The sequence below is a fragment of the Prionailurus bengalensis genome, chromosome A1 (assembly GCF_016509475.1).
Source record: "Prionailurus bengalensis isolate Pbe53 chromosome A1, Fcat_Pben_1.1_paternal_pri, whole genome shotgun sequence".
NCBI lineage: Eukaryota > Metazoa > Chordata > Mammalia > Carnivora > Felidae > Prionailurus > Prionailurus bengalensis.
Genome location: NC_057343.1, coordinates 25,460,414 through 25,488,322, shown reverse-complemented (window position 1 = coordinate 25,488,322; position 27,909 = coordinate 25,460,414). Strand labels below are relative to the sequence as shown.

At 37.5% G+C, this 27,909-nt stretch overlaps 1 protein-coding gene across 2 annotated transcripts in view; it reads left to right on the top strand.

Annotated features, from left to right (window-relative positions):
• The window catches only part of COG3 (component of oligomeric golgi complex 3), a 72,696-nt gene that overhangs the window by 7,777 nt on the left and 37,010 nt on the right, over positions 1–27,909 (top strand). For both annotated transcript variants that reach the window (XM_043579045.1, XM_043579036.1), the window contains exons 2-13: positions 418–564; positions 3,033–3,094; positions 4,339–4,504; positions 5,156–5,230; positions 6,486–6,578; positions 7,562–7,687; positions 9,016–9,096; positions 12,329–12,372; positions 13,283–13,409; positions 14,016–14,107; positions 16,401–16,540; positions 17,817–17,977. In XM_043579045.1, the coding sequence (XP_043434980.1) occupies positions 418–564; positions 3,033–3,094; positions 4,339–4,504; positions 5,156–5,230; positions 6,486–6,578; positions 7,562–7,687; positions 9,016–9,096; positions 12,329–12,372; positions 13,283–13,409; positions 14,016–14,107; positions 16,401–16,540; positions 17,817–17,977 (1,314 nt within the window). The remainder of the gene's footprint in view (positions 1–417; positions 565–3,032; positions 3,095–4,338; positions 4,505–5,155; positions 5,231–6,485; positions 6,579–7,561; positions 7,688–9,015; positions 9,097–12,328; positions 12,373–13,282; positions 13,410–14,015; positions 14,108–16,400; positions 16,541–17,816; positions 17,978–27,909) is intronic.

The window sequence follows — 27,909 nt, the reverse complement described above, 5'->3', positions numbered from 1 at the left end:
TATTGATAGTTAATTCTTGGGTGTGATTTATTTTCTGTTGGCAAGCATGAATGAGGCCAGGCTCTTTTGTTAGATCCCGGGAAAGGCAAGCTACTTTCAACAGCATACAGGTTTTTGCCTTTGGTGCCAGTTCATGAGGTTCAAGTAAGAAAACGTGTGTTGACTAGCACAGATTCACTGCCAGTATTAGAAAGGCAACTCAAAAATCATACCTAACTCTCGGTGCAATAACCGTATTACGTTTACGTTTTGAGACTAGCATTTAATAGAAAGAGCCTAGCTGTAAGTGTTACTGTCATATGGCAGTTATTAGCCTCAAATGATCTTTCAAAACAAGTGAGATGGAATAATAACAGTCAAGAGTTTAGAGAATTTTCACGCTATTTAAATATCTCTGTGGCTCTTTTTTTTTTGAAGCTTCCACTTGAAGACTTGTGCAGTTTAACATCCCAGTCGCTGCCTGCTGCAGAGCCTTCAATAGTACCTGAATCTACAGAAGACATTCTCTTGAAGGGTTTCATTTCCTTAGAAATGGAAGAAGAAAGAATTGAAACTGCACAGCAGGTGAATGGCATTGTTGTTTCTAAGGATGCTTGATTATTTTAAAGATCTCAAGACAGGGCTAATGAAAAAGTGTCCTTGTTAAAAGTTCTAAACCTTTGAAGATATAGTTAACACCAGATCTTTCTAGAACATTCTCGATTTTGTGTTAGCTGTGGTAGTTTTGTAAGTGTTTTATTTTTACTTATTTATATTTACTTATTTATTTAAAATGTTCCATTTATTTTTGAGAGAGAGGGAGAGGGAAAACAAGCAAGGGAGGGGCAGGGAGAGAGGGGGACAGGGGTTCTGAAGTGGGTTCTGCACTGAGAGCAGTGAGCCCGGTGTGGGGCTTGAACTCCCAAATTGTGAGATCGTGACCTGAGCCGAAGTCGTACGCTCAACTGACTGAGCCACCCAGATACCTCTGTGAGTGTTTTAAATAAACCTGTTGCCCAATTGTATTTGCGATACAGATAAAGATACGATATTCCAACTTTGGATGTTGATAGCTCATCATTAAGGTTTTAATGTTTCATGCACTTTTGGCCTCCCCCAGTGTCTGCTTATGTCAGTGGGTCCCCCTAGCACGCATGTGTGTGTGCACATACACGCACATGCACACACATACACCCCCCTCTGCTTGTTGCTAGGTAATTTCTTTTTTTAAGAACCTAAAGATTCTCTTTAGATGAACCCTTATTTTTTAAAATAAGTTATTTTTTAAAATTTGTGTGTGTAATCAGTCTTCCCCTGGTGGCTATTTATTCCTAATCATAAACCTAAATATATAGCAGTTTCTTCTGCCACTTCTTTTGTCTCTTCTTTCTGCTGTATAAAAATCAGAGCTGAGGCATTTACCAAGGAAAACAAAAAGCAAGCCTGCTGAATTGCAGATCTAGGAAGTCGAGGCAGTGTGGCAAAGTGAAAAAGAGCTCCACCTCTTGAGTTAGGCCAGCCTGCATCTGAAAGTCACCCTCTCCATCACTTACCATCTTTGTGAGTTTAGGCAAATCACTTATCCTCTTAGGCCTTTACTTTTCGAATCTGCAAAACAAGGATGATTATATACCTATCTCATGGGATTTTTCTGAAAATTAGATAATGCATACAGTGTTTGACAGGCACACAACACAGTCAGTGTTCAGTGAATGATAGCTAAGGCACTTGGCAAGCCTAATATCTGGAGAGAATGAAGCATACCCTTGACGTCAAATCCAACTTGAGAATTGTGGAGCGTAACCTTGCACCATGTCTGTGAACTTATTTGGACTATTTGGGAAAAAAAAATCTGGGCTAAATTTCTACCTGCATATTTTTCTTTAGATTTTTTGAAAAACTTGTATATTGAGTTATAATTTACACAATATAAAATATATCCATTTTAAGTATATAGTTTGATGAGTTTTGACAAATTTAACTCCCACAATGATCAAGCTATAAAACATTTTTATCCTTCATGCTTGTATAAGGTCAATCTTTAGCTCTTTTTATTTATTTTATTTTATTTTTTAAAGTTTATTTGAGAGAGAGAGAAAGCACAATTGGGGGAGGGGTGGAGAGAGAGGTAGAGAGAGAGAATCCCAAGCAGGCTCTGTCCTGTCAGAGTGGAGCCTGACGCAGGGCTCGAACTCACAAACCTTGAAATTGTGACCGGAGCCAAAGTCGGATGCTTAATAGACTGTGCCCTCCACCTCTTTTTAATAATAGATATTTTTCACGACATAGGTGGTAGGGCTAGAATCCAAACCCAGGTTTAGCTAATATAGAAGTCCCATGTTGTTAAGTCACTGTTATATTATTTCAAAGTTATATTTATATTATAAATATATATCTATTCTGTTATATTATTTCAAAGTTGTATTTTTATAATCCTTATTAGATAACATTAATATTAACACTGACCCAAAGCCCTATGTTACCTATTCAAATTTAGCAATGTAGCAAATAGGCATTAGCCTCTTAGGAAAGAATATATATATATATATATTTTTTTTTTTAATTTTTTTTTTTTCAACGTTTATTTATTTTTGGGACAGAGAGAGACAGAGCATGAACGGGGGAGGGGCAGAGAGAGAAGGAGGCACAGAATCGGAAACAGGCTCCAGGCTCTGAGCCATCAGCCCAGAGCCTGACGCGGGGCTCGAACTCACAGAGTGCGAGATCGTGACCTGGCTGAAGTCGGACGCTTAACCGACTGCGCCACCCAGGCGCCCCAAGAATATATATTTTTTATATACTGTACCTTTAACCCTTATCTTTGTTTGACTCTGGATGTGGCCAATGATTTTAATATCCTTTGCTTTTCTAGCATGTAGATATTGACTATGGAATTAAATGATCATCTCCTGGCTTAAAAATAATTATTAATGTCTGAACCACAAACAGTAAGACTTAGGTAGTGTCTACCCTTTTGACTTGCTGTTTAGCCTGTAGCCACTTTCCATCTTGTCTTAGTTTTGTTGACAATGTAATACTCTTTATTTTTCTAGTTTTTCTCATGGTTTGCAAAGCTACAAACTCAGATGGATCAGGATGAAGAAACTAAATATAGGTATGTGGCTCTTGAGTTTGTTGGCTAACCTAACTTTAAATTTTTTTTTTTTTAACGTTTATTCATTTTTGAGAGATGGAGAGAGACAGAGCATGAGTGTCGGAGGGTCAGAGAGAGAGGGAGACCCAGAATCTGAAGCAGGCTCCAGGCTCTCAGCTGTCAGCACAGAGCCCGATGTGGGACTGAAACTCACTGACCGCGAGATCATGACCTGAGCCGAAGTCAGGCACTTAACTGAGCCACCCAGGCGTCCCCTAACTTTTAGATCACATTCATCTGCAGCATTTCATAATCTGTATCTTTAAACGAAATTAAGATACAAAAAAAACTCCAACAGCAACATTTTCTTTAAGAAGAGCTAGAGATAAGTTGTGTGATTTAAACAAATAGTTGTATCATAATTAATAGGTTAGGAGGTGCACACATGGGTTTTTAGAGAACTCTAAGAAGGTTTGAGTTCAAGTGGGAATTTTACAGGAACTCTGAGATGTTTGTTGCTTTTCTTTAGAAGTAGTGACCCAAGAGATTTTGGGGATGCCCACCTAGAATGGGTGTAACTATGTTGTCCTGTTTGTGTATGTTGATAGCATAGGGGAAATGATGGTGCATAGTGTCGAGCTGATTTGGGGACTGTGGATTGAATAATTGCATTTATTTAACATTTATCAAGTGACTGTTACTGCTAGGTAATGTGTTAGGCTCTTTGATGTGTGATTTCAGTTAATCTTTATAGCAGTTATGTGAGGAAAGGTATTATATTATTCCTATTTTACAAATGTGCAAACTGAAGCCTGAAAATACTAAGCGACTTTCCTCATATGACTCAGTGACTCAGGTCTTCTGATTCCAAGTCCAAAATTCTTTCCATGACATCACACCGTCTCTCAAAGACATTAAGTGACCTGAGAGATTGACCTACTTAGTACCCCGGGTTGGCCCTAGTGTCCCAGTCTTTGAAAGTTGAGTCGGTGATTTATTGCCTTAAATGTGAAAAGCCAGCTTGTGGCTTTAAGGCTGATTCCTTTTGTTGCTCATTGTTTCAGTGGTTTTTTTTTCCTCTTAAGTTTTGGAAAAGGTGTTAACATAGTTTTTGGCACCTTTCTGAATATAATAAACTTCAGTGGGTAGGTCGACTCTTCTCCTGAGATGCAAGCATTTGGGGAAAAATGAGACTTTGTTGTTTATTGACTCTGCTTATTGGGGGAAAATATTATTGCCAATCCCCTTTTGGTTCTGTTTTCTAGACAGATGAGGGATTACTTGTCTGGGTTTCAGGAGCAGTGTGATGCTATATTGAATGATGTAAACAGTGCTCTTCAGCATCTGGAATCATTGCAGAAACAGTATCTTTTTGTGTCCAATAAGACAGGAACCCTACATGAAGCCTGTGAACAGCTCCTAAAAGAACAGGTAATTTGGAGTAGGGGAGAGGGCTAGTGATTATACTTAACATTTTATTTTTAAATAGATGGATAGAATTTAATTTTGATCTCTTTAATTTCTCCAACTATGTATTGAACTCTGCTCTGTATGAGGCCTTGTGCTAAGCATGCACGTTATGACATTGCCAGCTTGTTTGTATTCTAAATAAGCTCACATGAATGTGGCAAGGCAAGCCTATGTTTCGAGCTGTTAAGTCTCAGTACAGTTTCAGAATGAAGACGATACATTAGTTTGCCCTGTCCACTCTTGATTGACATTTTTCAAGTAAGCAAAGTGATTATAGTAATGGTGGGGTTTATGAAAAGATGAACTGATCTAGATTGTACTTAAACTCATGATCTAAAGATAGAACATGTAAGTCACTTTATCTGAGTCTTCTCTGTATATTTTATGTGTTTTTAAAAGGGAATTATTTATTATTTTATAAAAGATATGTAAGTTGCTGTAATAACCATCACTTAATTTGTCCACGATTGCAGAAATCTTTGAGCATTAGTCTAAAATCTTATGTCTAAAATAAACCTGTATGTCTGGTATAAATGTATTCAATGTAATTTTGAGACTGGAGTGTTGATTCTTACGTTCTTATACTGATTTTTTTCTTTTAAAAAATGCAAGTCGGAACTTGTTGATCTGGCAGAAAACATTCAACAAAAGCTTTCCTATTTTAATGAATTGGAAACTATTAACACAGTAAGCATGGTTTTTTGTTTTTTTTTTTTTACTTTTTGTAAAGTTAGTGACTTTATTTGTATTTTCCTTTCTGAATATCATCTTTAAATTTATAAATTGACTTGAGTGATAATTTAACTTAATAGTTTGCCTGCAGATAGATATTCCTACTTGTACCCCATGTAGGTATCATTACCAGTTCAGATTTTTTCAAATATGATTTAAACAGTAGTTCCTCTTAAGTTGTATTACTGTTATTAAAATCCCTTTGTCTGTTACCACGTACAGAATCTTATTTGTGAGCTGAAAAGATGGTGAGAGGAAGTATTAAATTTTAAATCTTGCTGTGGTTGTGCTACTCTTAGCAATCAAAATATTTTTTAAAATAATCTCCTGTTTAGTTTGGAGTATAGTCCTTATAACGCATGCTTGTATATCAGAGTAATAGTCTCAATTAAGACTGCTGTGTAAATTACATTCCTATGTCTTCCCGGCTCATAAATTAATCATAATTACTACATATAAATGACTAAAAGTATTAAATTAATTATAATTATTATGGTTTACTACAGAGATAGAAAACCAGTAACCAGTTAATAATGGAATGCAAGGGGAAATTGTTCATTGTTAAGCTATCAAGATAAAAAATAGTTGACTGGTTTTACTTATATTTTGCATACACTTCTTTACTTACATTTTCATATTTATATAAAACATGTATGTAAAATAGTTTCATGTCTTAATGTATAGTTTTATATGTTAAGTATTAAACATTATATATATTACTTGTGTTTATGCTTATATTTGTATATATTTAATCATTAAACGCTTACTTATATTTTGCTTATATATTGTTTTACTTTCATAGTATGACAGCTAAACATAGTATGAGTGCTAGTTAATCCTTTAACCTTGAAAAAAATCGCCACTATTTGAAAGTAGGAAATTTGTGTATGTTGTACTAGAAAATGAGAAGTCTAGGTACTTGATGTGTTAATATAACATTGTACAATGCAGTAATGTAAATATTTGCAAATTTATGAAGAGCCCCTTAAAGCTCATTAGGAATAAACTAAATTAAATCACTATTACTTTTTTGTCCTTTCTTTATTATTACACATGGGCTATATTTGAGGATACTTTGATGATTCTTAAAATGTAAAGACATTAGTATAACTTACAGTCTAAAGGGAAGTATGCTAATTCTAATACATAATTTTCAACTTTTGCCTGAATATTTTTTGTGAATTAAAAAAAATTTTTTTTTTCCTTAAAGAAACTGAATTCTCCTACATTGTCTGTTAATAGTGAAGGATTTATACCTATGCTGGCCAAGTTAGATGACTGTATAACATATATCTCATCTCATGTAAGTCATGATATTTTTGTATTTTTTTTTTTAAGTATATTTATTTATTTTTGAGAGAGAGTGCAAGTGCATGCGTGTGTGTGCCTGCACAAGCAGGAAAGGGGGCAGGGAGAGAGACGGAGAGAGAGAATCCCAAACAGGCTCTGAGCTGTCAGCATGGAGCCCGACACAGGACTTGAACTCACGAACTGTGAGATCATGACCTAAGCCAAAATCAAGAGTTGGGTGTTTAACTAACTGAGCTATCCAGGCGCCCCTGTTTCTGTATGTTTTTAAGAAATCTTAACATTCACATTATATTACTTCCTATGTTATAAAGTATTTCTTCTGAAGGGAAACAGGGTATCTGTAATATACTTGAAGAAAAACTGTAGCAAATTCTTAGTCATTGTCTGTAGTGATGTAAAAAAAAGTACTTTCAGCTGCTGAGGCAACCTCTGGAACAGAAAGGGATCCTGGCTGACACAGGTATAGCCACCTAAAAGGATGGGTGATTTTTAGGCTTTTGACTTCCTGGTGTTCTAGATACTTCTTTGGAAACAGGAAGTGTTACTTGGGAGGAAATAAAGGAACAGGCCCTTTGATTTCATCACCCTCCTTGTATCCCCCAAGGATTTATAGCTGTACAGGTTTTCCCCACTATCTGAAAGCAGAATGTTCCTATGAAACCTTTTGTAAATCAAAGTGTCCTAAAGTGAAGAAGCAGTTACCATTTCATAAAAGTGAAAATCCTCATTGGATTTCTTTTGGTTAACAAAAACGGGTACTACTGTAGGTCTTTGGTAAAAGTGAAGTGACATAAAGTGAACTTTTGGTTGAAGGGGAATTAGGGGAGAAGCCCGTATTCGTCTTCGTCCAGCTTACAATCTATATAAGACCTTTTGAACATCATACATAGCTTTACTTTAAGGACAGGTTTGTTTTCGTAGTTGGCTGTGCCAGTGTTTGTTTCCTCTTTGTAAATCTTTCCCTTTCCTTTATAGCCACATTTTAAAGATTATCCTGTATATTTGCTGAAGTTTAAGCAGTGTCTTTCTAAAGCCTTGCACCTCATGAAGACATATACTGTGAACACGCTACAGAACCTCACCAGTCAGTTATTGAAAAGGGTGAGTTAAGTGGTGAGGTCGTTCCTTTTTTTTTCTTTTCTTTTCTTTTCTTTTTCTTTTTGTATTCATTCATTTACCTTCCATAATCTTAAATGTAAGATTAGTACTTAGTACCTCTAGAAACTTTTTTTTTTTTTTTTAACATTTTGTTAAATAAGACTATGCATCACAGTTTTATTTAGCATAGAAAAAATGGCTGTATTATATCTGTTCATCAGAATCTTATTTTCAAAGAATATTTAATAATGTGAGAAGTACTCATTACTATTGGTAAACAATAAGGCTCGAACCATTTGTCACTTAAAACATTTTATGTTCATGAAAATATTGGAAGGAAATACAGCAAAATGATAAAACTAGTTCTGTCTTAGGGGTAGGATTACATATGATGGATGCTTTGAGGTTTTTTTTTTTTTTTTTTTTTTTACATATGGTAGATAATTTAATTTTCTGTGTTTAACAAATGTATTTTCATCGAGTGCCTTCTCAGTGGTTGGTATTGTACTGGGAACTGTACAATAGTGAGAAGGAACCAGCGAGGTCCCTGCCCTCATGGATAATTCAGAAGAAATAATCAGCAAAGAAGGAAACAAACAAACAAATTACAGGTCATAGTAGATGCTACGTGGAAAATGAGCAGAGAGTTAGGTTACAAAATTAAGAGTGCACCTAGCTAAGATGGTCACTGAACAGATAAGAAAATAAAATCATAAAGACTATGCATTTTATGTTTTAAGCTTACTTTTCAAAGAACATGAAATATCTTCTTGAACTTTTAGTTCAAAGCCTCTGATTTTCGGCTTCTGTTTTACTGTTCATATTGTTCGTAGCTGACATGAAGGCCAGACTATATAATTTTTCTGTTTTGTAAGATTTTTAATAAGTTTAGGAAATTAATACCTAATCAGTGCTAGTACCTACAATGTACCAGTAACTAGTGCTTTACTGTTGAGCTGCATAACACCTTTATGACTAATCTGCATTTAATGGATGCGCTGAATCTTAGAGAGGTCCAGTAATGTGGCCATTATCCTGCTGTCAGTAAGTGACTGAGTATGAATCTGAATTCAGGTCTGTTTACCACCAAAATTCATGCAGCATAGGGTAAATTTTAATTATGAAGAGGAAGGAGATGACAGTTCCACCTAAGCATGTCTCATTTGTAGCAATAATACTAATATTTAATCTGTCTTTGAGATTTTTCTCTGTAAGCTTTTGGTTGGTATACAGGCCCAGCGGTAGCCATTTAAAATGGTTGGTGTCATATTTTCTGAATGATTATTTGTTTGCTAATTATCTTCCTTCCCTGCCCTTCCCTGTGTCTCTAGGATCCTGCATCTGTACCCAATGCAGACAATGCCTTCACATTATTTTATGTGAAATTTCGAGCTGCTGCTCCCAAAGTCAGAGTAAGTCTATTGACGTAAATAGGATATTGCTATGAAGTTTATTTAGCCAGCCCATTTGAGGCTCTGCTGTATGTTAGACCTTTTGCTAAACCAGGAAAATGAATACAAATGAAAGGTAGGCACTATCTTTCCACACTACAGTAGCATACCTTAGAGGTGCCTTAAGAGCACAGAACAGGAGACACTTAGCTCTTCCCGTGATGCTCAGGGAAGGTTTCTAGGTGAAAGTGATATTTGACCGAAAGGAGCACAGATTTATAGCGGGCTTGAGGGGATTGGTAAGGATGCTTCATGCAGAGAAGACGGCACGTAGAGGGATGGTTGTAGCCACACTTATTTTGGCAGAGCTGCCTGTAACTTGTGACCAGAACACAGGGTGTTGGTAACGTGTGATGGGGGAAAAAAGACAGGAAAGATGGGAGAGATCGTTTCACAAGGGGCGTCACATGTCATGCCAATTCAGGACAAGCGGAGAGCTAGTGGAGTATTTTATTTTTTTTCAAGTTTATTTATTTTGGGAGAGAGCGAGAGAGCACGTGAATGTGTGCAGGTGAGGGGAGGGCAGAGAGAGGGAGAGAGAGAGAAACTCAAGTAGGCTCTGCACTGTCAGCTCAGAGCATGATTCGCAGCTCAAACCCATGGCCCGTGAGCTGAAGTCAGACGCTTGACCAACTGAGCCACCCAGGCTCCCCTGGTGAAGTATTTTAGACAGAATGATTTGGTCAGATTTGCCATTTCTTTAGCTTAAGGATGCTCTTTGAAGATGGATTATGGCGAAGCAGGATTTGAGACAGGGAGGCCTGATCAACAAGGAAGATTTTGCACTAGTCCATGAGAAATAGGGGTTGATTAAGCTGTTGGTAGTATATTCTTGAGGTTGGGAACATGTGCCTTACTTATCCTCCTTAGCACAGTGGCTGGTACTTATGTGCTAAATATTTGTCTTGATGGAGTGATTAGAAATGGAGGGTGTAGAAAGTAGGTCTGTGTGTCAGTATTTACATATTTAATAACATAGCCAAGATACAGTTGACCAGCTGGTACATGTATCTTTTTCCTGTTCCTTGTGAAGATACTAGAAAGAGTAGTCTACTTTTGCTGACTGACTCAGTCCCTTTCTTGTTTCCCTCCCAGAGTTAGTTGAAAGGGGTTTTTTTGTTTTTTGAAATAAGAGAAATTTGGTCTTATTTATAGGAGATACAGGAGAAGGGTGGTTCATTGATGGTAAGAAGTTTAGATTGTGCCTGATTGGTTGCTTTTGCTTAGTAGTTGAATACCAGTGGTAAAAATTTGATTAGAAAAGAAATGGTGTAGATAGGTGTGATATAGCTCTGTGGGGTAGGTGAATGTCAAATGATTTTATAATTCTCAGTGGCCTTTCTGCTTGCCATTTACTAATGGTAACCAATTAATACATGTGATGGAATCCAGTTTATATTAGTGACAGAAAGCATAAAATATTTATCTACAAATAACCTTAATGGAAATACAAGGAGGAAAAAAATGGCAAAACTGGACAGAAAATCATAAAAGACTGAATAAATAGTAAACTTATCTTGTTCCTGGTTCAGGAGACTTAATTTTTTAAATGGCAGTTCCTCCTAATCTAATTTATTAGTCAAATGTAATCTTAGCAAAAATTCCAATGGAATTTCTTTTTGGATAATGCTAAAATACTAAATAAGCAAGACTAATTAGACAAGAAAAATTTGAAAAATACAGTGATACTGATTCAAGAATTCATCAGTGGATCACTGGAATGGAAAATTCTAGAACTTAGTATATAAATTTCTTAAAGAGGAAGGGTTCTAGTTTTCTACATAGTATTGGGAAGATTTGCTAAGTATTTGGGGGAAAAGAAGTCAGGTCTTCATTTTATAACATTACCAAAATACGCTATCAGTAAACCAAAGAGTTAAATGTAAAAATAAGCAGAAAAAAAAAATAACTAGCAGAAATTACTAGGAAAAAATTATGGAGTAAAAGATTTGTGATATAAAAATTACATTTTCCAGGGGCACCTGGGTGGCTCAATTGGTTAAGAGTCCAACTTTGGCTCAGGTCATGAATGGTTTGTGAGTTTGAGCCCTGCATCGGGCTCTGTGCTGATGGCTCAGAGCCTGGAGCCTGCTTCAGATTCTGTGTCTCCCTCTCTCTCTGCCCCTCTCCAACTTGTGTTCTGTCTCTCTCTCAACAATGAACATTAAAAAAAATTAAATTTTCTGAATTTTAAACAGCCACAGAAAAACAGAAACTAGAATGTTTCCAACAAATAAGTGTGAGAGGGTTAGTATTTTCAATATACTAAGAGTGCTTGTAAGTCAGTAAGAAAGATAAATACTCTAAGTGGCCAGATTACTCAAAGAAAATGCAAACGATTAATAAATATGAGTGCTTGTATAGCCTCCGTGGAGAATACGTGCAGTTTAAGGTTAGCTGGCATTTTTTTTTTTTTTTTGGTCAAGAAAATGGCAGATTAACGTGTAACAGTCAGTGCTTTTGAGGATTTGGTCAGGCAGACAATTCTGCTGATAGGGATATATATCAGTTCCTTTCTCAGAAACGTTTTAGGAGAATGGAGCAAAAGCCCCTAAAAGTGTCTCTTTTGAGCCAGTGTTGGGCTTCCCCGACTGGGAAGTACTTTCTGTTATTGTAGCAGCTTTACCCGGTGGGAGGTGGAAAGTCAAGAGACGGGAGCCAGCTCTCCTGGACTCAGACGACTCCTGGGCAGCTGGCGCCCAGACCCTCTAGTTTCACTCCTAACCACTGGGCTTTTCTTCTCAGGATACAGTGTAGATGTCGAACAGAATGTTTGATTTATGGTACGTTTGCCGTGGGGGCTGTGAAAGTAATGTTTTAAATAATAATAATAGTGATTCGTTGAGTGTTTACTAGGTACCAGGCACTATGCTAAGGGTTTCCATACATTTTCATCTGATTGTTGAGTAGGATGATGTTTTGAAGTGTTAATTTTTTGAAAGCAGGTTATGAAGCTGAATATATAATTCTAGTTTTTTTTTAAAGAAATATATAGTAACTATAGTATACAAAAAACTGAAAGAATATCTTAAAATATTAAATGTGTTTATTTTGTAGTATTATAGGTGATTTTTATATTTCAGCATTTTTGAATTTACAGATTTCCTGACATTAGCGTGTATTCGTTAAAATGAGGAAGTAATTAAAAGTATAACTAAAACAAATGTATTTTTAATATATTTTTATTTTGTAGACTATCATTGAACAAATAGAACAGCGATCTGAAAAAATACCTGAGTGAGTACCTAGAATTTCTTTACTTTCCAAATGACCTTCTTCTTGATGGGCTCTTTTTCCAAGTTTATTATGTCCTTCATATTTTCTGAGCAGTTACCTTGCATGCTATGTAAACCTTGCAGCACATTACTTATTTGGGGGAATAAGGTTGTAGATGTGTCTTAGTGAGTTTGCAAGGCATCTCTTTTTCCCACAGCAGGATTTTCTTTTCTTTTCTTTTTTTAAGTTTGTTTATTTATTTAGAGAGGGGGGCGGGCAGAAAGAGAGAGAGGGAGAGAGAGAATCCCAGGCAGGCTCCTCACTGTCAGCAGAGAGCCAAATGCGGGGCTTGAACTCATGAACCATGAGATCATGACCTGAGCCGAAGTTGGATGCTTAACCGACTAAGCCACCCAGGCGCACCAAGCAGAATTTGCTTTTAATTTCAATAGATGTAAGATCTTTCTCTAGTCTTGGGAGATAAATCTTTCTTTAAAATTTTTTTTTTTCAACGTTTATTTATTTTTGGGACAGAGGGAGACAGAGCCTGAACGGGGGAGGGGCAGAGAGAGAGGGAGACACAGAATCGGAAACAGGCTCCAGGCTCTGAGCCATCAGCCCAGAGCCCGACGCGGGGCTCGAACTCCCGGACCGCGAGATCGTAACCTGGCTGAAGTCGGATGCTTAACCGACTGCGCCACCCAGGCGCCCCGATAAATCTTTCTTTAAAAGTTCTAGCTTTTGAACCACAGTTCATTATGGTTTGTTTTTTCTTTTTATACATAAATATTTGTAGTATTTAATGTGGGCAAATGAGAAGTGACCTTACAGCTTTAGAGGTTTGGAAATCACTTCTGGGATTTAAGATCAGATTTAATTTACATACCTGAACTCAGAAGTTTGTATGCCAATCCCATCTGCTTTTCATCAGGTACCAGCAACTGCTGAATGACATCCATCAGTGTTACCTTGACCAGCGGGAGCTTCTTTTAGGCCCTAGTATCACTTGTACTGTAACAGAGTTAACCAGCCAGAACAACAGAGATCATTGTGCCTTGGTAAGTTTCTACTAGTTTTGTTCGGTGTTTAAACCTTCCTCTGAGATGTTTTGGTATTCTGGAAGCTACAAGTGGGTAAATAAGTTTTGGTTCCCATATCAACAAACTTAGAGAATTTTTCTTTCAGGTAAGAGAAATCTGGTGTAGTAGTTAGCAGTCAACTTGTCAAAATATTCTCATTTTGATGTATTTTTTGAAGAATGCAGATGCACAAACAAGTATTCCTTTAAAGATGGAGTATCACAGTTTGTGGATTTATACTGACCATTTAGTTTTCACTTTTGCTGCAGAATGCTTTTTTGTTTTGTGACTTCAATTCATATTATAGAAAGATATATAAAGATTTTTTTTTTTTTTATTAAATACCCCCTTTTCAACTAGAAAAGTAATTTTCATTGTCAAAAGTTTAGAAGACAAAAGAAAATAAAAATGAGCCATGTTTATGTTCAGCAGTAAATCTTTGGAAACCAACCATTTTCTGTTCTTGCATAACTTTTATGAATATATATGCATAATCACATTGCAAATAAGATACTTGCTTTATTTCTAAGTGCTGGAATCATTGTGTGTCTTTAACTGTAGGTGATGTGTGTTTATTTCTTGCAGATTCGCAGTGGCTGTGCCTTTATGGTTCACGTGTGCCAGGATGAGCACCAGCTTTACAATGAATTTTTCACAAAACCAACATCAAAATTAGAGTAGGTGGTACACAAAATCTAACTCTTGGTGTTTTGTTTTGTTTTTTTTGTTTTGTTTTTTGTTTTGGAGAGAGAGAGGATGAGAGAGTGCACACACGTGTGCATGGGGCAGAGAGAGCGAGCGAGCGAGAGAGAGAGAATGAGTGAGAATCCCAAGCAGCTTGAATCCCAAGCTCCATGCTGTCAGCTCAGAGCCTGACGTGAGGTTTGATCTCACAAACTGTGAGATCATGACCTGAGCTGAAATCAAGAGTTGGATGCTTCACCAGCTGAGCCACCCAGTCTCCCCTACCTCTTGCTTTTAAGATTTAATTTGCTAATAACCATCATGGCTTATTATATTATATGACTATTTAAAAAGTAACTGCAGAGGCACCTGGGTGGCACAGTCGGTTAAGTGTCTGACTTTGGCTCAGGTCATGATCTTGCAGTTCGTGAGTTCACGCCCCACATCGGGCTCTGTGCTGACAGCTCAGAGCCTGGAGCCTCCTTCGGATTTTGTATCTCCCTCTCTCTGCTCCTCCCTGCTCACCCCAGTCTCTCTCTCTCTCAAAAATAAGTAAACATTAAAAAAAATTTTTTAAAATGAATAAAATTAACTGCAGAATATTTTAACTTTTGTGGGTGTGTGAACAGAATACTCTTGGGTGGGACAGTACCTTTTTGAAAAATAAATGCAATTTAAAGGCCAACATGCCTTTATATTTATAATATATTTATGGAGACAATATGGGACGATAGTAAGAATCCTGTATTGGGGGGCGCCTGGGTGGCTCAGTCGGTTAAGCGGCCGACTTCGGCTCAGGTCATGATCTCGCAGTCCGTGAGTTCGAGCCCCGTGTCGGGCTCTGTGCTGACGGCTCGGAGCCTGGAGCCTGTTTTGGATTCTGTGTCTTCCTCTCTCTGACCCTCCCCCATTCATCCTCTGTCTCTCTCTGTCTCAAAAATAAATAAACATTAAAAAAAAAAAAATTAAAAAAAAAAAGAATCCTGTATTGGGAACTAAGTCTTGGCAATCTATATCCCTTTATCTCCACTAAGTATGATAATTCCTTCTAGTTAAAAAATTCTGTGGTTCTAACCAATGAAAGACACTTAAAAATACATACAGTATTTAATACCTTTTCCTTATTTTTCTGAAAGTGTCTTTCTGCCCGTGTTAGTCACTTTTGGTTTTTTCCTATTGGCGATTTTGACTCTTACAAAGGTTCTAACATTATAACTCTTGTACTGAGGAAGAGACAAATTTATCTCATGGTATTGATTAGGTTGATCATTTCTGATGAAATGCTATGTATAGAAGAGCACTATTGACAATATGGAGAATATAGACCATCAAATGTTTAAAATTGTCAAAAATATACTTGTATGTCCAAAGTACTTTTTAAAAACAATTTTTAATGTTTATTTATTTTTGAGAGAGAGAGAGAGAGAGACAGACAGACAATACAAGTGGCGAAGGGGCAGAGAGAGAGGGAGACACAGAATCTGAAGCAGGCTCCAGGCTCTGAACTGTCAGCACAGAGCCTGACACGGGGCTCAAATTCACGAACTGTGAGATCATGACCTGACCTGAAGTCGGGCACTTAACTGACTGAGCCACCCAGGTGCCCCTATGTCCAAAGTACTTTGAGGTTTGTTTAAGTATTCAAGAATTCTGAATTCATCTTTCCTAGGGAAAATGTTATATTTGATTCACAAATGATGTAGAACTTAGAAGGATACTTATTGGGAATATTTGTTATTGTGGACAAGAGACATATATATCAAAGTATTGCTGAAATAAAGTTGTAATAAATTGACATTTGGCTGGGGGCAGCTAATTTGAGTGGCTGCTGAAGACTCCTTATTGATTTGAGCTTTTATTTTTATTTTTAGTAAGAAAATTTTTTTAATGTTTGTTCATTTTTGAGAGACAGAGGGTGAGTGGGGGAGGAGCAGAGAGAGAGGGAGAGAATCTGCAGCAGGCTCCAGGCTCTGAGCTGTCAGCACAGAGCCCGACGTGGAGCTTGAGCTCACAGACCCTGTGTGCATCATGACCTGAGCTGAAGTCGGATGCTCAACCCACTGAGCCCAGGTGCCCCTGATTTGAGCTTTTAAAGCAAAAACAAAACAAAACAAAACTGCAGTATTATTTTTACCCTTTCACTTCTCATTATGTAATGTTCCTATACACTGTTTTCCAGTAGATTTTTATTTTTATTGGCTGGAAGAAATCAATGATGCCATTTATACTGTTAGAAAATCCTGAAAAGATTATTACTTATAACTATGTTTTATTCTTTCATTGTAGTGAACTTTTGGAGAAACTGTGTGTGTCGTTGTATGATGTCTTCAGGCCCTTGATCATTCATGTTATTCACTTAGAGACTCTATCAGAACTTTGTGGGATCCTTAAAAATGAGGTGCTTGAAGATCATGTACAGAACAATGGTAAATGATAATTTAGAAAATTTCAAAAGTCTTTTTAATTGTATCTGTGGCTCAGTGAATTTGAAAACCCCCTATCTTCTACCCCACTCACCTGTATAAATTTAATATTTTTATAGCCTGGCTTGATGCCTTGTCCCTTTTTAAATCAAGATGCACCTTACTTTTTGACTAAAGGTACAAATTAAATGGGGAAAGAATTTTAAAATCTGGGAAAAATTAGTAATAAAATAATTACAGTTACCTTTCTTTCTGGTATCTGAAATCCAAAGAGAATTGTTGGTTTTGGATTAGGCGTTTCTAATACATTTTTACTGGAATACATGAAGTCATTGACTATATTGCTCACTCTTGATTTAAAAACAAATTATTTTAGCGTACATACATATGAATAACTTATCTTTTTTGAAATTACAAATAAAAGCAATGCTCTGGAAAGCTCTACTTTAACCATCTGATACGTTCTTTCATACTGTATTTGATTTAATTGTCATTTTCCTAATGGTACTTAGGTACCTTAAAAAAAAACAAAAAACCTTCAAGTGGTTATTTTACTGGCAGAAATTACTGTCTTCACTTTGACTTTGCTCAGGAGACACTATAGGTTTGTTATGCTTCCAGAGTTTCTTATTCTGCATTTAGTTCATTCTAAGGTGTGTATTTTCTCATATATTAATGCCTCTGAGTTAAATGGAGTATTTATGTTATTGTGTAGTGTCTCCAGTGCCCCACCCCTAGGAAAGCTGTTACTGCATCACTGGTTTGTCTTAACACTCTTGGCATCTTAGGAATGAAGAAATTCTATATGAACTCATATTTCATTTTAAATTTCCACTCAGTTTGCTTTGTAGTAACATGAACAAGTCATTTACTGTCTGTGGGACTCAATTTATTTGTAGAATAGGAATGATACGCCAGCTACTAAGCTGCTCTAGTCCTCTCTCAGGATTAGTCCAAAGCTGTATGAGATAACTTTTAAAAAGCACAAAACACCTTAAAATTCAGATTTTATTATTCATGTTAATAATAGAAGTATCACAGAGTCCCAGGAAGAGGGTATAAGGGCAAATTTATTTCCCAGCTTTCAATATGAGGAAATTGAAAGAAATTTATTAAATTTTTCTGAGGTCTTTGAATCATACTGAAATAGAATGCAGCCACAGTCCCCGAGGCAAAAACGGTTCCTGCTATTACTAGGCAATTTAGCAATATTTTCGCTTGTTTAAAGAAAGCATTTTTCCAAATATAAAAAGGATGGATGATTACACTTTTTTATCAGCTGAACAACTGGGAGCATTTGCAGCTGGAGTAAAGCAGATGCTGGAAGACGTACAAGAGCGGCTAGTCTACAGAACCCACATCTACATTCAGACGGACATCACGGGCTACAAACCTGCTCCGGGAGACCTGGCGTATCCTGATAAGTTGGTGATGATGGAGGTAGGGGCCCCTTCCTTGATCTCTCCCTCAGTCCCACATACCTTTTGGATGTTTTTTACGAGTGAAGATAGGATTTTTCTTTTTAATTCTCACTCAAGATGTAAAATCAAGATAAACTTGGCCATAAAATCATAGGAAATAAAATAAAAATTGAACAGAAATGATCTGTTAGGTTGTTTTTCCTTCAGGTTGTGTTTTATAATTCACTTCCCTCCCCTTTCTAGGAAATAATGTGTTCTCAAGTTTTAAATTGAATTTGTACTCCTTGTTATTTCTCTCTCTCTTTTTTTAATAAATGGCACAGAAGAGGGTTGATAATGTAGGAGCTACTGTAGTTGATGGTCACATAACCATCCACATGTCATTCCGTCTCATAAAAACCCTGGAGGACATCTCCTCAATTACACAGTGTTGATGTCCAGTTTATGGTTTGAAGACTTAGATTTATTTCACTGATCATTTATCTCACTGATTTAGTTGCATATGAATATTTTCTTTCAGTGCTGGACAGAGTTTAAATAATGCTGAGGGTATTAGTGCTAAAATAGAATTAGAATCTAGAACCTGTATTATTATTATTATTTTTTGAGAGAGAGGGAGAGAGGGCCTGTGCACACGAGTGGTAGAGGGGGAGAGAGAAACCCAAGCAGACTCTACTTCCTGCATGGCTCGATCCCACTACTACGAGATCATGACCTGAGCTGACATCAAGAGTCAGACGTTCAACTGATTGAGCCACCTAGGGAGCCCAGAATCTAGAACTTTCTTAATGTAGGTTTCTTTTTTTTAAATTTTTTTTTTTCAACGTTTATTTATTTTTGGGACAGAGAGAGACAGAGCATGAATGGGGGAGGGGCAGAGAGAGAGGGAGACACAGAATTGGAAACAGGCTCCAGGCTCTGGGCCATCAGCTCAGAGCCTGACGCGGGGCTCGAACTCACAGACCACGAGATCGTGACCTGGCTGAAGTCGGACGCTTAACCGACTGCGCCACCCAGGCGCCCCTTAATGTAGGTTTCAAATATAAGCAAAAAGTAGAGTAATACAATGAACTCTTACATAGTATTATCCCAGCTTCCACATGGCCAGTCTTGTTTCACTTAGACCTCCATTACTCCCCCTCCTCATCATTAGTTATTTTTGAACAAATTCCAAACATGTCATCAGTAAATACTTCAGTAGGTAACTTTAAAAGGTAAGGGCATGTATTACTGTTTGCAGTGAAGTCTTTTTTTCCAGTTCCATTAAAAATAATCAGCATATGGGGCGCCTGGGTGGCGCAGTCGGTTAAGCGTCCGACTTCAGCCAGGTCACGATCTCGCGGTCCGTGAGTTCGAGCCCCGCGTCAGGCTCTGGGCTGATGGCTCGGAGCCTGGAGCCTGTTTCCGATTCTGTGTCTCCCTCTCTCTCTGCCCCTCCCCCGTTCATGCTCTGTCTCTCTCTGTCCCAAAAATAAATAAAAACGTGGAAAAAAAAATTAAAAAAAAAAATAATCAGCATATATCAATGTATAAGCCTAAGGCATATAGCATGATGATTTGATTTACATACATTATAAGATGATTACACAGTAGGTTTAGTTAACATTCATCATCTCATATGGATAGCAATAAAAAGAAATTTCTGTAGGGGCTTCTGTGTGGCTCAGTCGGTTAAGTGTCTAATTCTTGATTTCAGCTCAGGTTGTGAGATCGAGCCTTGCATCAGGCTCTGCGCTGACAGCATAGAGCCTTTTTGGGATTCTTTCTCCCCCCGCCTTCCTTTGCTCGTGTGTCACGCTCTGTCTCTCAAAATAAATAAACATTAAAAAAAAAAAACCCAGGAATTTCTCTTTGTGATGAGACCTCTCAGGATCTACCTCTCAACAACTTTCCTGTCTATCATATAGTACTGTTAACTGTAGTTATGTAGTCATGTCATACATCATATTCCTAGTACTTAGTTATCTTGTAGTTGAGAGTTTGTACCTTTTTTGTTTTTATTTTTTAGATTTCACATAAAAGTGAGATCATACAACATTTGTCTTTAAGTTATTTCACTTAGCATAATGTCTTCAGGGTCTATCCATGTTGTAAATGGTAGGATTTCCTTTTTTTTTAATGGCTGAATAATATTCCACTGTGTATCTATATATCACAACTGCTTTATCAATTTATCCACTGGTGGACGCTTAGGTTGTTTCCATGTCTTAGCTATTATGAGTCACGATGTAGTGAACATGGGAGTGCAGATATCCTTTTGGGTTAGTGTTTTCATTTCCTTTGGATGAATACCCAGAAGTGGAATTGCTGGATCGTATAGTACTTCTATTTTTAATTTTTTGAAGATCCTCCATACTGTTTTCCATAGTGGCCGCATCAATTTACAATCCTACAAACAGAGCACAAGGGCTCCCTTTTCTCCACATCCTCCCCAGCATTTGTTCTCTTATCTTTTTTTTTTTTTTTTTAAATTTTTTTTTTTTTTTTCAACATTTATTTATTTTTGGGACAGAGAGAGACAGAGCATGAACGGGGGAGGGGCAGAGAGAGAGGGAGACACAGAATCGGAAACAGGCTCCAGGCTCCGAGCCATCAGCCCAGAGCCTGACGCGGGGCTCGAACTCGCGGACCGCAAGATCGTGACCTGGCTGAAGTCGGACGCTTAACCGACTGCGCCACCCAGGCGCCCCTGTTCTCTTATCTTTTTGATGATGGTCATTCTAACAGGCGTGAGATATTATCTCATTGTGGTTTTAATATGCATTTCTCTGATGGTTATTGATGTCGACCATCTTTTCATTTACCTGTTGGCCATTTGTATATCCTCTTTGGAAAAACGTTGATTCAGTTCCTTTGCCCATTTTTAATTGGGTTATTTGGTTTTTTTTTTTTTTTTTGCTGTTGAGTTGTAGAAGTTCTTTATATATTTTAGATATTAACTCATTATCAGATTTATGGTTTGCAAATATTTTTTGCCATTCTGTAAGTCATGTTTTCACTTTGTTGTGGTTTCTTCTGCTGTGCAGAAGCTTTTTAGTTTGATATAGTCCCACTTGTTTATTTTGGTAAGGGCACTTCTAATTGTAACACAACTGTGATAAAATTATCACGCCTTTATTTTGTAATTAAAAAAAATTTTTAATGTTTATTTTTTTGAGAGAGAGACAGAGAGCAAGAGAGGGAGGGGCAGAGAGAGAGGGAGACACAGAATCTGAATCAGGTTCCAGGCTCTGAGCTGTCAGTACAGAGCCCAGTGTGCGGCTGGAACTCACAAACTGTGTGATCATGACCTCAGCTGAAGTCGGATGCTTAACCGGCTGAGCCACCCAGGCGCCCCCAATTATCACACCTTTTTAAAAGCAGTATTATAATGCTTTAGTGTCATTGAATAGTCAGTTGAACCTAGAATTTTTTCAGATTTACTGTTTTTGTCCCATTTACTTTAGCTTTTTGTGTAGATATTTTATTACTGAACCGTTTGAAAATAAATTATAGGTATCATGAATCTTCATTTCTGAATTCTTCAATTCTTACTCTCTTAAGAATAAAAACACTTTTGGGGTGCCTGGGTGGCTCAATTGTCTTTCGGCTCAGGTCATGATCTCACAGTTTGTGAGATCAAGCCTCAGGTCACGATTTGCACTGACAGCCTGCTTGGGATTCTCTCTCTCCTTTTCTTTCTGCCCCTCCCCTACTCGGTGAGCACGCATGTATATGCTCTCTCTCAAAATAAATAAACATTAAAGAAATGTTAAAAAAAGAAAACGTTCTTCACATAATCACATGCCATTTTTACATATACTGTATGTAGTATATTTTCAGATTTCCCCAGTTGTCCTTCAAATGTCTTTCCTAAAAAGATCAAAAAATTTAGAGAGTGGGGTCTAGTCAAGGTTACTGCCTCCCCCCACCTGCTTTTTTGTTTTTGTTTTTGTTTTTGTTTTTATGACATTGACTTTTTTGAAGAGACCAAGCTAGTTTTATTGTGGAATGTGCCACATTCTGGATTTGTCTGATTGTTTTCCTCATATTTAGATTCAGATTACACTTTTTTTCTTTTTTTTTTTTTGCACGAATACTACAAGGTTGATGTTGTGTACTTTATCACATCAAAGGCACATAATGTCAGCATGTTCCACAATTGGATAATGTCGTAATTGCTGACTTCATTATAAAAGTGCATTACCTCCTTTGTAATTAGTAATGATGAAATGATATTTAGAGATTATGTGAGTTCCCCAGCATCTTTTCTGGTTATTGCAACCATTAATGATCTGTGTCTGAACCAGTTATTATGTTGGGAGTAGCAAGATGGCAATTTTCATATCGGCCATTTCTTCTACATATGTTAGTTGGCAGTCTGCTGTAAAGAATTAATTTCTCAGGGCGCCTGGGTGGCTCAGTCGGTTGAGTGTCCGACTTTGGCTTAGGCCATGATCTTGCAGTCTGTGAGTTCGAGCCCTGCGTCGGGCTCTGTGCTGACAGCTTGGAGCCTAGAGTCTGTTTCCGATTCTGTGTCTCCCTCTCTGCCCCTCCCCCACTCATGCTATGTCTCTCTCTCTCTCTCTCTCTCAAAAATAAACAAACATTTAAAAAAAATAAAAAAAATTAATTTCTCTACTTCCCTTTTTCCTACCCCTGTCCCTTGTACACTAGTGGATTTTTTTTAAAAAGTCGTACTATCTGTTGTCATTATTTTTTTTAAAGCTCAGAATTGTCCCAAATCTGACTAGTGGAGGCCCCTTGAAATAGCTTCTTTGTTCTTTCAACATGTCTCCATAATCCTTGAGGACTTTTTTCTTAAACAGTTTTATCGAATTACAGTTTATAAGCCCTACAGTTCACCCATTTTGAGTTTATAATTTAATCAGTTTTTAATACATTCATGGATAAGTGCATTCGACACCACTAGTCGATTTTAGACCATTTTTATCATCTCAAAAAAAACCCCGTACCCTTTATCCATCACCCTCCTCCCCCAGCCTGAGGCAAACACTAATTTCTGTCTGTAGATTGCTCTGTTCTAGACATTTCACATGAATAGAATTACATAACATATGGTCTTTTGTGATGTCTTGCGCTTAGTGTGTTTTCACAGGCTATGCATGTTATGTATTAGTACTTCATGCCTTTTATGGCTGGATAATATTCCATGGTATGTATAGAGCACCTTTTATTTATCCATTCTTTCGCTGATGGACACGTGGGTTGCTTCTACCTGTTGGGTGTTCTAAGTAATGCTGCTACAAACATTCGTGTGCACATTTTTATGTGGGCACGCGTTTCATTTCTCTCCTGTATACCGCTAGGAGTGAAGTTGCTGAGTAGTATAGTAATTCCACGTTTAATCATTTGAAGAATTGCTAGGTTGTTTCCAAAATGGCTGCACCAGTTTCCATTCCCACGAGCAGTGCATAGGGGTTCTGATTTCTTCACTTACTTTCCAGGTCTTGTTAGTATTTGACTTTCTGATTTCAGCCGTCTTGCTGGGTATGAAGTGGTATTTCACTGTGGTTGTGATTTGCATGTTATCCTCGCATCATTTGTTGTCCCAGCATTCTGTCCAGGTGTCCCACCATCATGTGTTGAAAGGCTTTTCTTTCCTATTGGCCCCCTTACTGAAGTCAGTTGTTCATAGATTTTTTTGTTTTATTTCTGAACTCTCAGTTGATCTTTATATCTATTTTTATGTATCATACTGATTTGATTATTTTGTAATAAATTTTGAAATCAGGAAGTATGAATTCTCTTGCTTTGTTCCCTTTTCAGATTGTTTTGACTGTTTTTGGTCCATTGCATTTCTATATGAGTTTTAGAATCAACTTGTCAATTTCTACAAAGAAATCAGCTGGGATTTGGTTAGGCATTGCCTTGTATCTGTCGATTAATTTGAGGGCCATTGCCGTATTAACAGTGTTAAGTCTTCTAATTCATGAACATGGGATATTTTGAAATTATTTGGATCTTTTTAAATTTCTTTCAGTGATATTTTACAGTTTTCAGAGTATAGTTTTTACACTTATTTTGTTAAATTTATTCCTAAGTATTTTATTCTTTTTGATGCTAATGTAAATGGAATGTTTTTTTTTTTCTTTTTTCTTTTTGGAGAGAGAGCGGGGGAGAGGCAGAGAGAGATGGAGAGAGAGAATCTTAAGCAGGCTCCACACTCAGTGTGGAGCCAACGTGGGGCTCAATCTCATGACCCTGGTATCAGGACTTGAGCCAAAATCAAGACTCAGATGCTTAACCAACGGAGCCACCCAGCCTCCCCGGAACTATTTTTTTTTTTTTTTTAAATGTTTATTTTCTTGTTTTGGAGAAAGCGAGAGTGCGTGCAAGTGGAGGAGGGGCAGAGAGAGAGAGGGAAAGAGGGGATCCCAAACAGGCTCCACGCTATCAGCACAGAGCTCAACGTGGGGCTTGAACTCATAAGATCATGACCTGAGCTGAAATCCAGAGTTGATTAACCAACTGACCCACCCACGACCCACCAGACCTATTTTCTTAATTCCATTTTTGGATTGTCGTGTGTAGAAATATATTTCATTTTTATGTATTGATCTTGTATCCTGTAACCTTGTTGGACTAGCTTACTCTAATAGTTTTTTAGTGGATTCCATAGGATTTTCTATATGTGTGTGTAAATATATATACATGTATTTATGTACCTAAGATCATGTCGTTGGCAAATAGAGATAGTTTTACTTCTTTTTTTTCCAATCTTAATGCCTTTTATGTATTTCCCTTGCCTAATTGCCCTAGCTAGAATGTCCGATACAATGTTGAATTGAAATGGTGAGATGATGGGGCACCTGGGGGGCTCAGTCAGTTAAGTATCTGACTCTTGATTTTGGCTCAGGTCATAATCTCATGCTTTGTGGGATTGAGTCCCGCGTCGGACTCTGTGCTGGCAGCACAGAGCCTGCTTGGGATTCTCTCTCTCTTTCTGCCCCTCCTCTGCTTGTGTTCACTCTCTATCAAAATAAGTAAATAAGCATTAAAAAAAAAAAAAAAAGAAATGGTGAGACCATATATCCTTGTCTTATTCCTGATATTCAGGGAAAGCAGCCAGTCTTTTCACCATTTAGCATGATGTTACCTGTGAGTTATTCATACATGCCCTTTATCAGGTTGAGGAAGTTCCCATTTTTTTTTTTTTTTTTTTTTTTTAGAGAGAGAAAGCGCCAGCAGGGGAGGGGCAGAGGGAGAGAGAGAGAATTTTAAGTAGGCCCTATACTCAGTGTGAAGCCTGATGGGGGCCTCATTCCCACGACTCTGACATCGTGACCTGAGCTGAAATCAAGAGTCTGATGCTCGACTGACTAAGCCACCCAGGCGCCCCGAGGAAGTCCCTATCTGTTCCCAGTTTCTTGAGTGTTTTTATCATGAAATGGTGTTGCTTTTTGTCAGATGCTTTTTCTGCAAGTATTGGGATGATCTAGTGATTTTATTCCATTAATCAATTTTTGAAGTTAAACCAACCTTGCATTCATTCCTGAGTTAAACCCCATTTGTTGTGGTGTGTAATTCTTTTTATATGTTTCTGGATTCCGTTTGCTAGTACTTTGGTAAAGATTTTTGTATCCATATTCATAAGAGATACGGTGGTTCTCTCTTCTCTTGATATTGTTGTCTGGTTTTGATAATCAGGGTAATACTGGCTTTGTCAGTTGAGTTGGGAAGTGTTCCCTCTTCTGTTTTTTGGAAGAGTTTGTGAAGAATATTGGTGTTAATTTAAATGTTTGGTGGAATTCAGTGGTGAAGCAATCTGGGCTTGACTTTTCTTTGTGGGTAATTTTTTTATTCAGTCTTTTCACTTATTATGGGTTTATTCATATTGTCTGTTTCTTCTTGAATCAGTTTTAGTAGTTTGTATTTTTCTAGGAAAATTTCCATTTCATGTAAGTTACCTAATTTGTTGTTATACAGTTGCTCGTTGTTGTTACATTTTTTATTTCTGTAAGGTCAGTATTACTGCTCCCTCTTTATATGTGATTCTGGTAATTCCAGTCTTCTTTCTTTTTATCTTGGTCAAACTAGATTCTTTGCTTTCTTGCACAAGATGACCCAGGTACTTACGGTTTACATTTCTTGCCCTAGACCTGGAGTCACCTGTTTCTCCAGGAAGTTTTGGTTTTCTTTAAAAATTTTTTTTTTTCAAAGTTTATTTATTTTTGGGACAGAGAGAGACAGAGCATGAACGGGGGAGGGGCAGAGAGAGAGGGAGACACAGAATCGGAAGCAGGCTCCAGGCTCTGAGCCATCAGCCCAGAGCCCGACGCGGGGCTCAAACTCACGGACCGCGAGATCGTGACCTGGTTGAAGTTGGACGCTTAACCGACTGTGCCACCCAGGCGCCCCAGTTTTGGTTTTCTTAACGGGAGGACAGTCATATTTAGAACTCAGGCTCTGAGTGCTAGGTGTTTTCATTGCTAGCAGTGGATGTCATTATTCCTAACCCCTTTTATAGGCCAGAGGTAGAAAAAAATACCACTTTAAATATCATGAATTTATACCGAAACCTCCAATTCAAATCCATTTCTATAGGGTTCTTCTTCACTTTTCCCCATTCCATATTTGTTTCTCTGTTCTCTCACAAAAGAAATTGTGGCTTCCTATATACCTTCCATTATTTACTCATTTGCTCCAAGTTACACATACTCAAAAATAGTTTGAGTGACACCACTAATACCATAACTAACAGGAAACTTATTAAATTCAAGGTTTTTTGTACTTCTTTTGGTCCTTAGATTATATCCGACCGAGATACACAATCAGATTACTTTCAAACTTAGACCTTTGATTCTAACTATAAGATCTGAAGATTTTATTTTTTTATTTTTTATTATTTTTATTATTTTTATTTTTTTTTCCAATGTTTATTTATTTTTGGGACAGAGAGAGACAGAGCATGAATGGGGGAGGGGCAGAGAGAGAGGGAGACACAGAATTGGAAACAGGCTCCAGGCTCTGAGCCATCAGCCCAGAGCCCGACGCGGGGCTCGAACTCCCGGACCGCGAGATCGTGACCTGGCTGAAGTCGGACGCTTAACCGACTGCGCCACCCAGGCGCCCCAAGATCTGAAGATTTTAAACTGAGAGCTAATCTCTTTAGAGTCGGATTTTGCCCATGTAAGATTGCCATTTGCATGGCATAGGGAAACTGTAGAGTCCGACAGATCTAGGTTCAAATTCTAGCTGTTTTGATCAGTATCTGTTACCTAGTTTCTGTGAATATGTTATTATTTGTGAAGTAGGTTTAACAGTACTGACTGTGGAGGTTTGTTGTGAGAGTAGAGATAATGGGTAGAAAGCACTTGACCTACTAGTCAACAGTAGACATTGGCTGTTATTTTATAACCTTGAAATATTTAAAAATAATATTTGAGTGTTTTTAAAAGTGTTTATTTAATAAGCAATGATGAAATATATAACTGATCAGTTAAAAAATTTTTTTTTGTAATTTTTTTAAGTTTTTAAATTTATTTTGAGATAGAGAGTGTGAGCAGGGGAGGGGCAGAGAGAGAGAAAATCCCAAGCGGGCTCTGCGCTGACAGCACAGAGCCGGACATGGGACTCAAACTCACAAACTGTGAGATCATGACCTGAGCCAAAATCAAGAGTTGGATTCTTAACCGACGGAGCCACCCAGGTGCCCCAAAATTATTATTATTATTATTTTTTTTTTTTTAAATTTAGTTTCTTCCCAGCTGTATTGAGATAGAATTGACATATAACATTGTATAAGTTTAGGGTGTAACAAATCAGGAGACTATAGATGCTGGAGAGGATGTGGAGAAACGGGAAACCTCTTGCACTGTTGGTGGGAATGCAAACTGGTGCAGCCGCTCTGGAAAACAGTGTGGAGGTTTCTCAGAAAATTAAAAATAGACCTACCCTATGACCCAGCAATAGCACTGCTAGGAATTTACCCAAGGGATACAGGAGTAC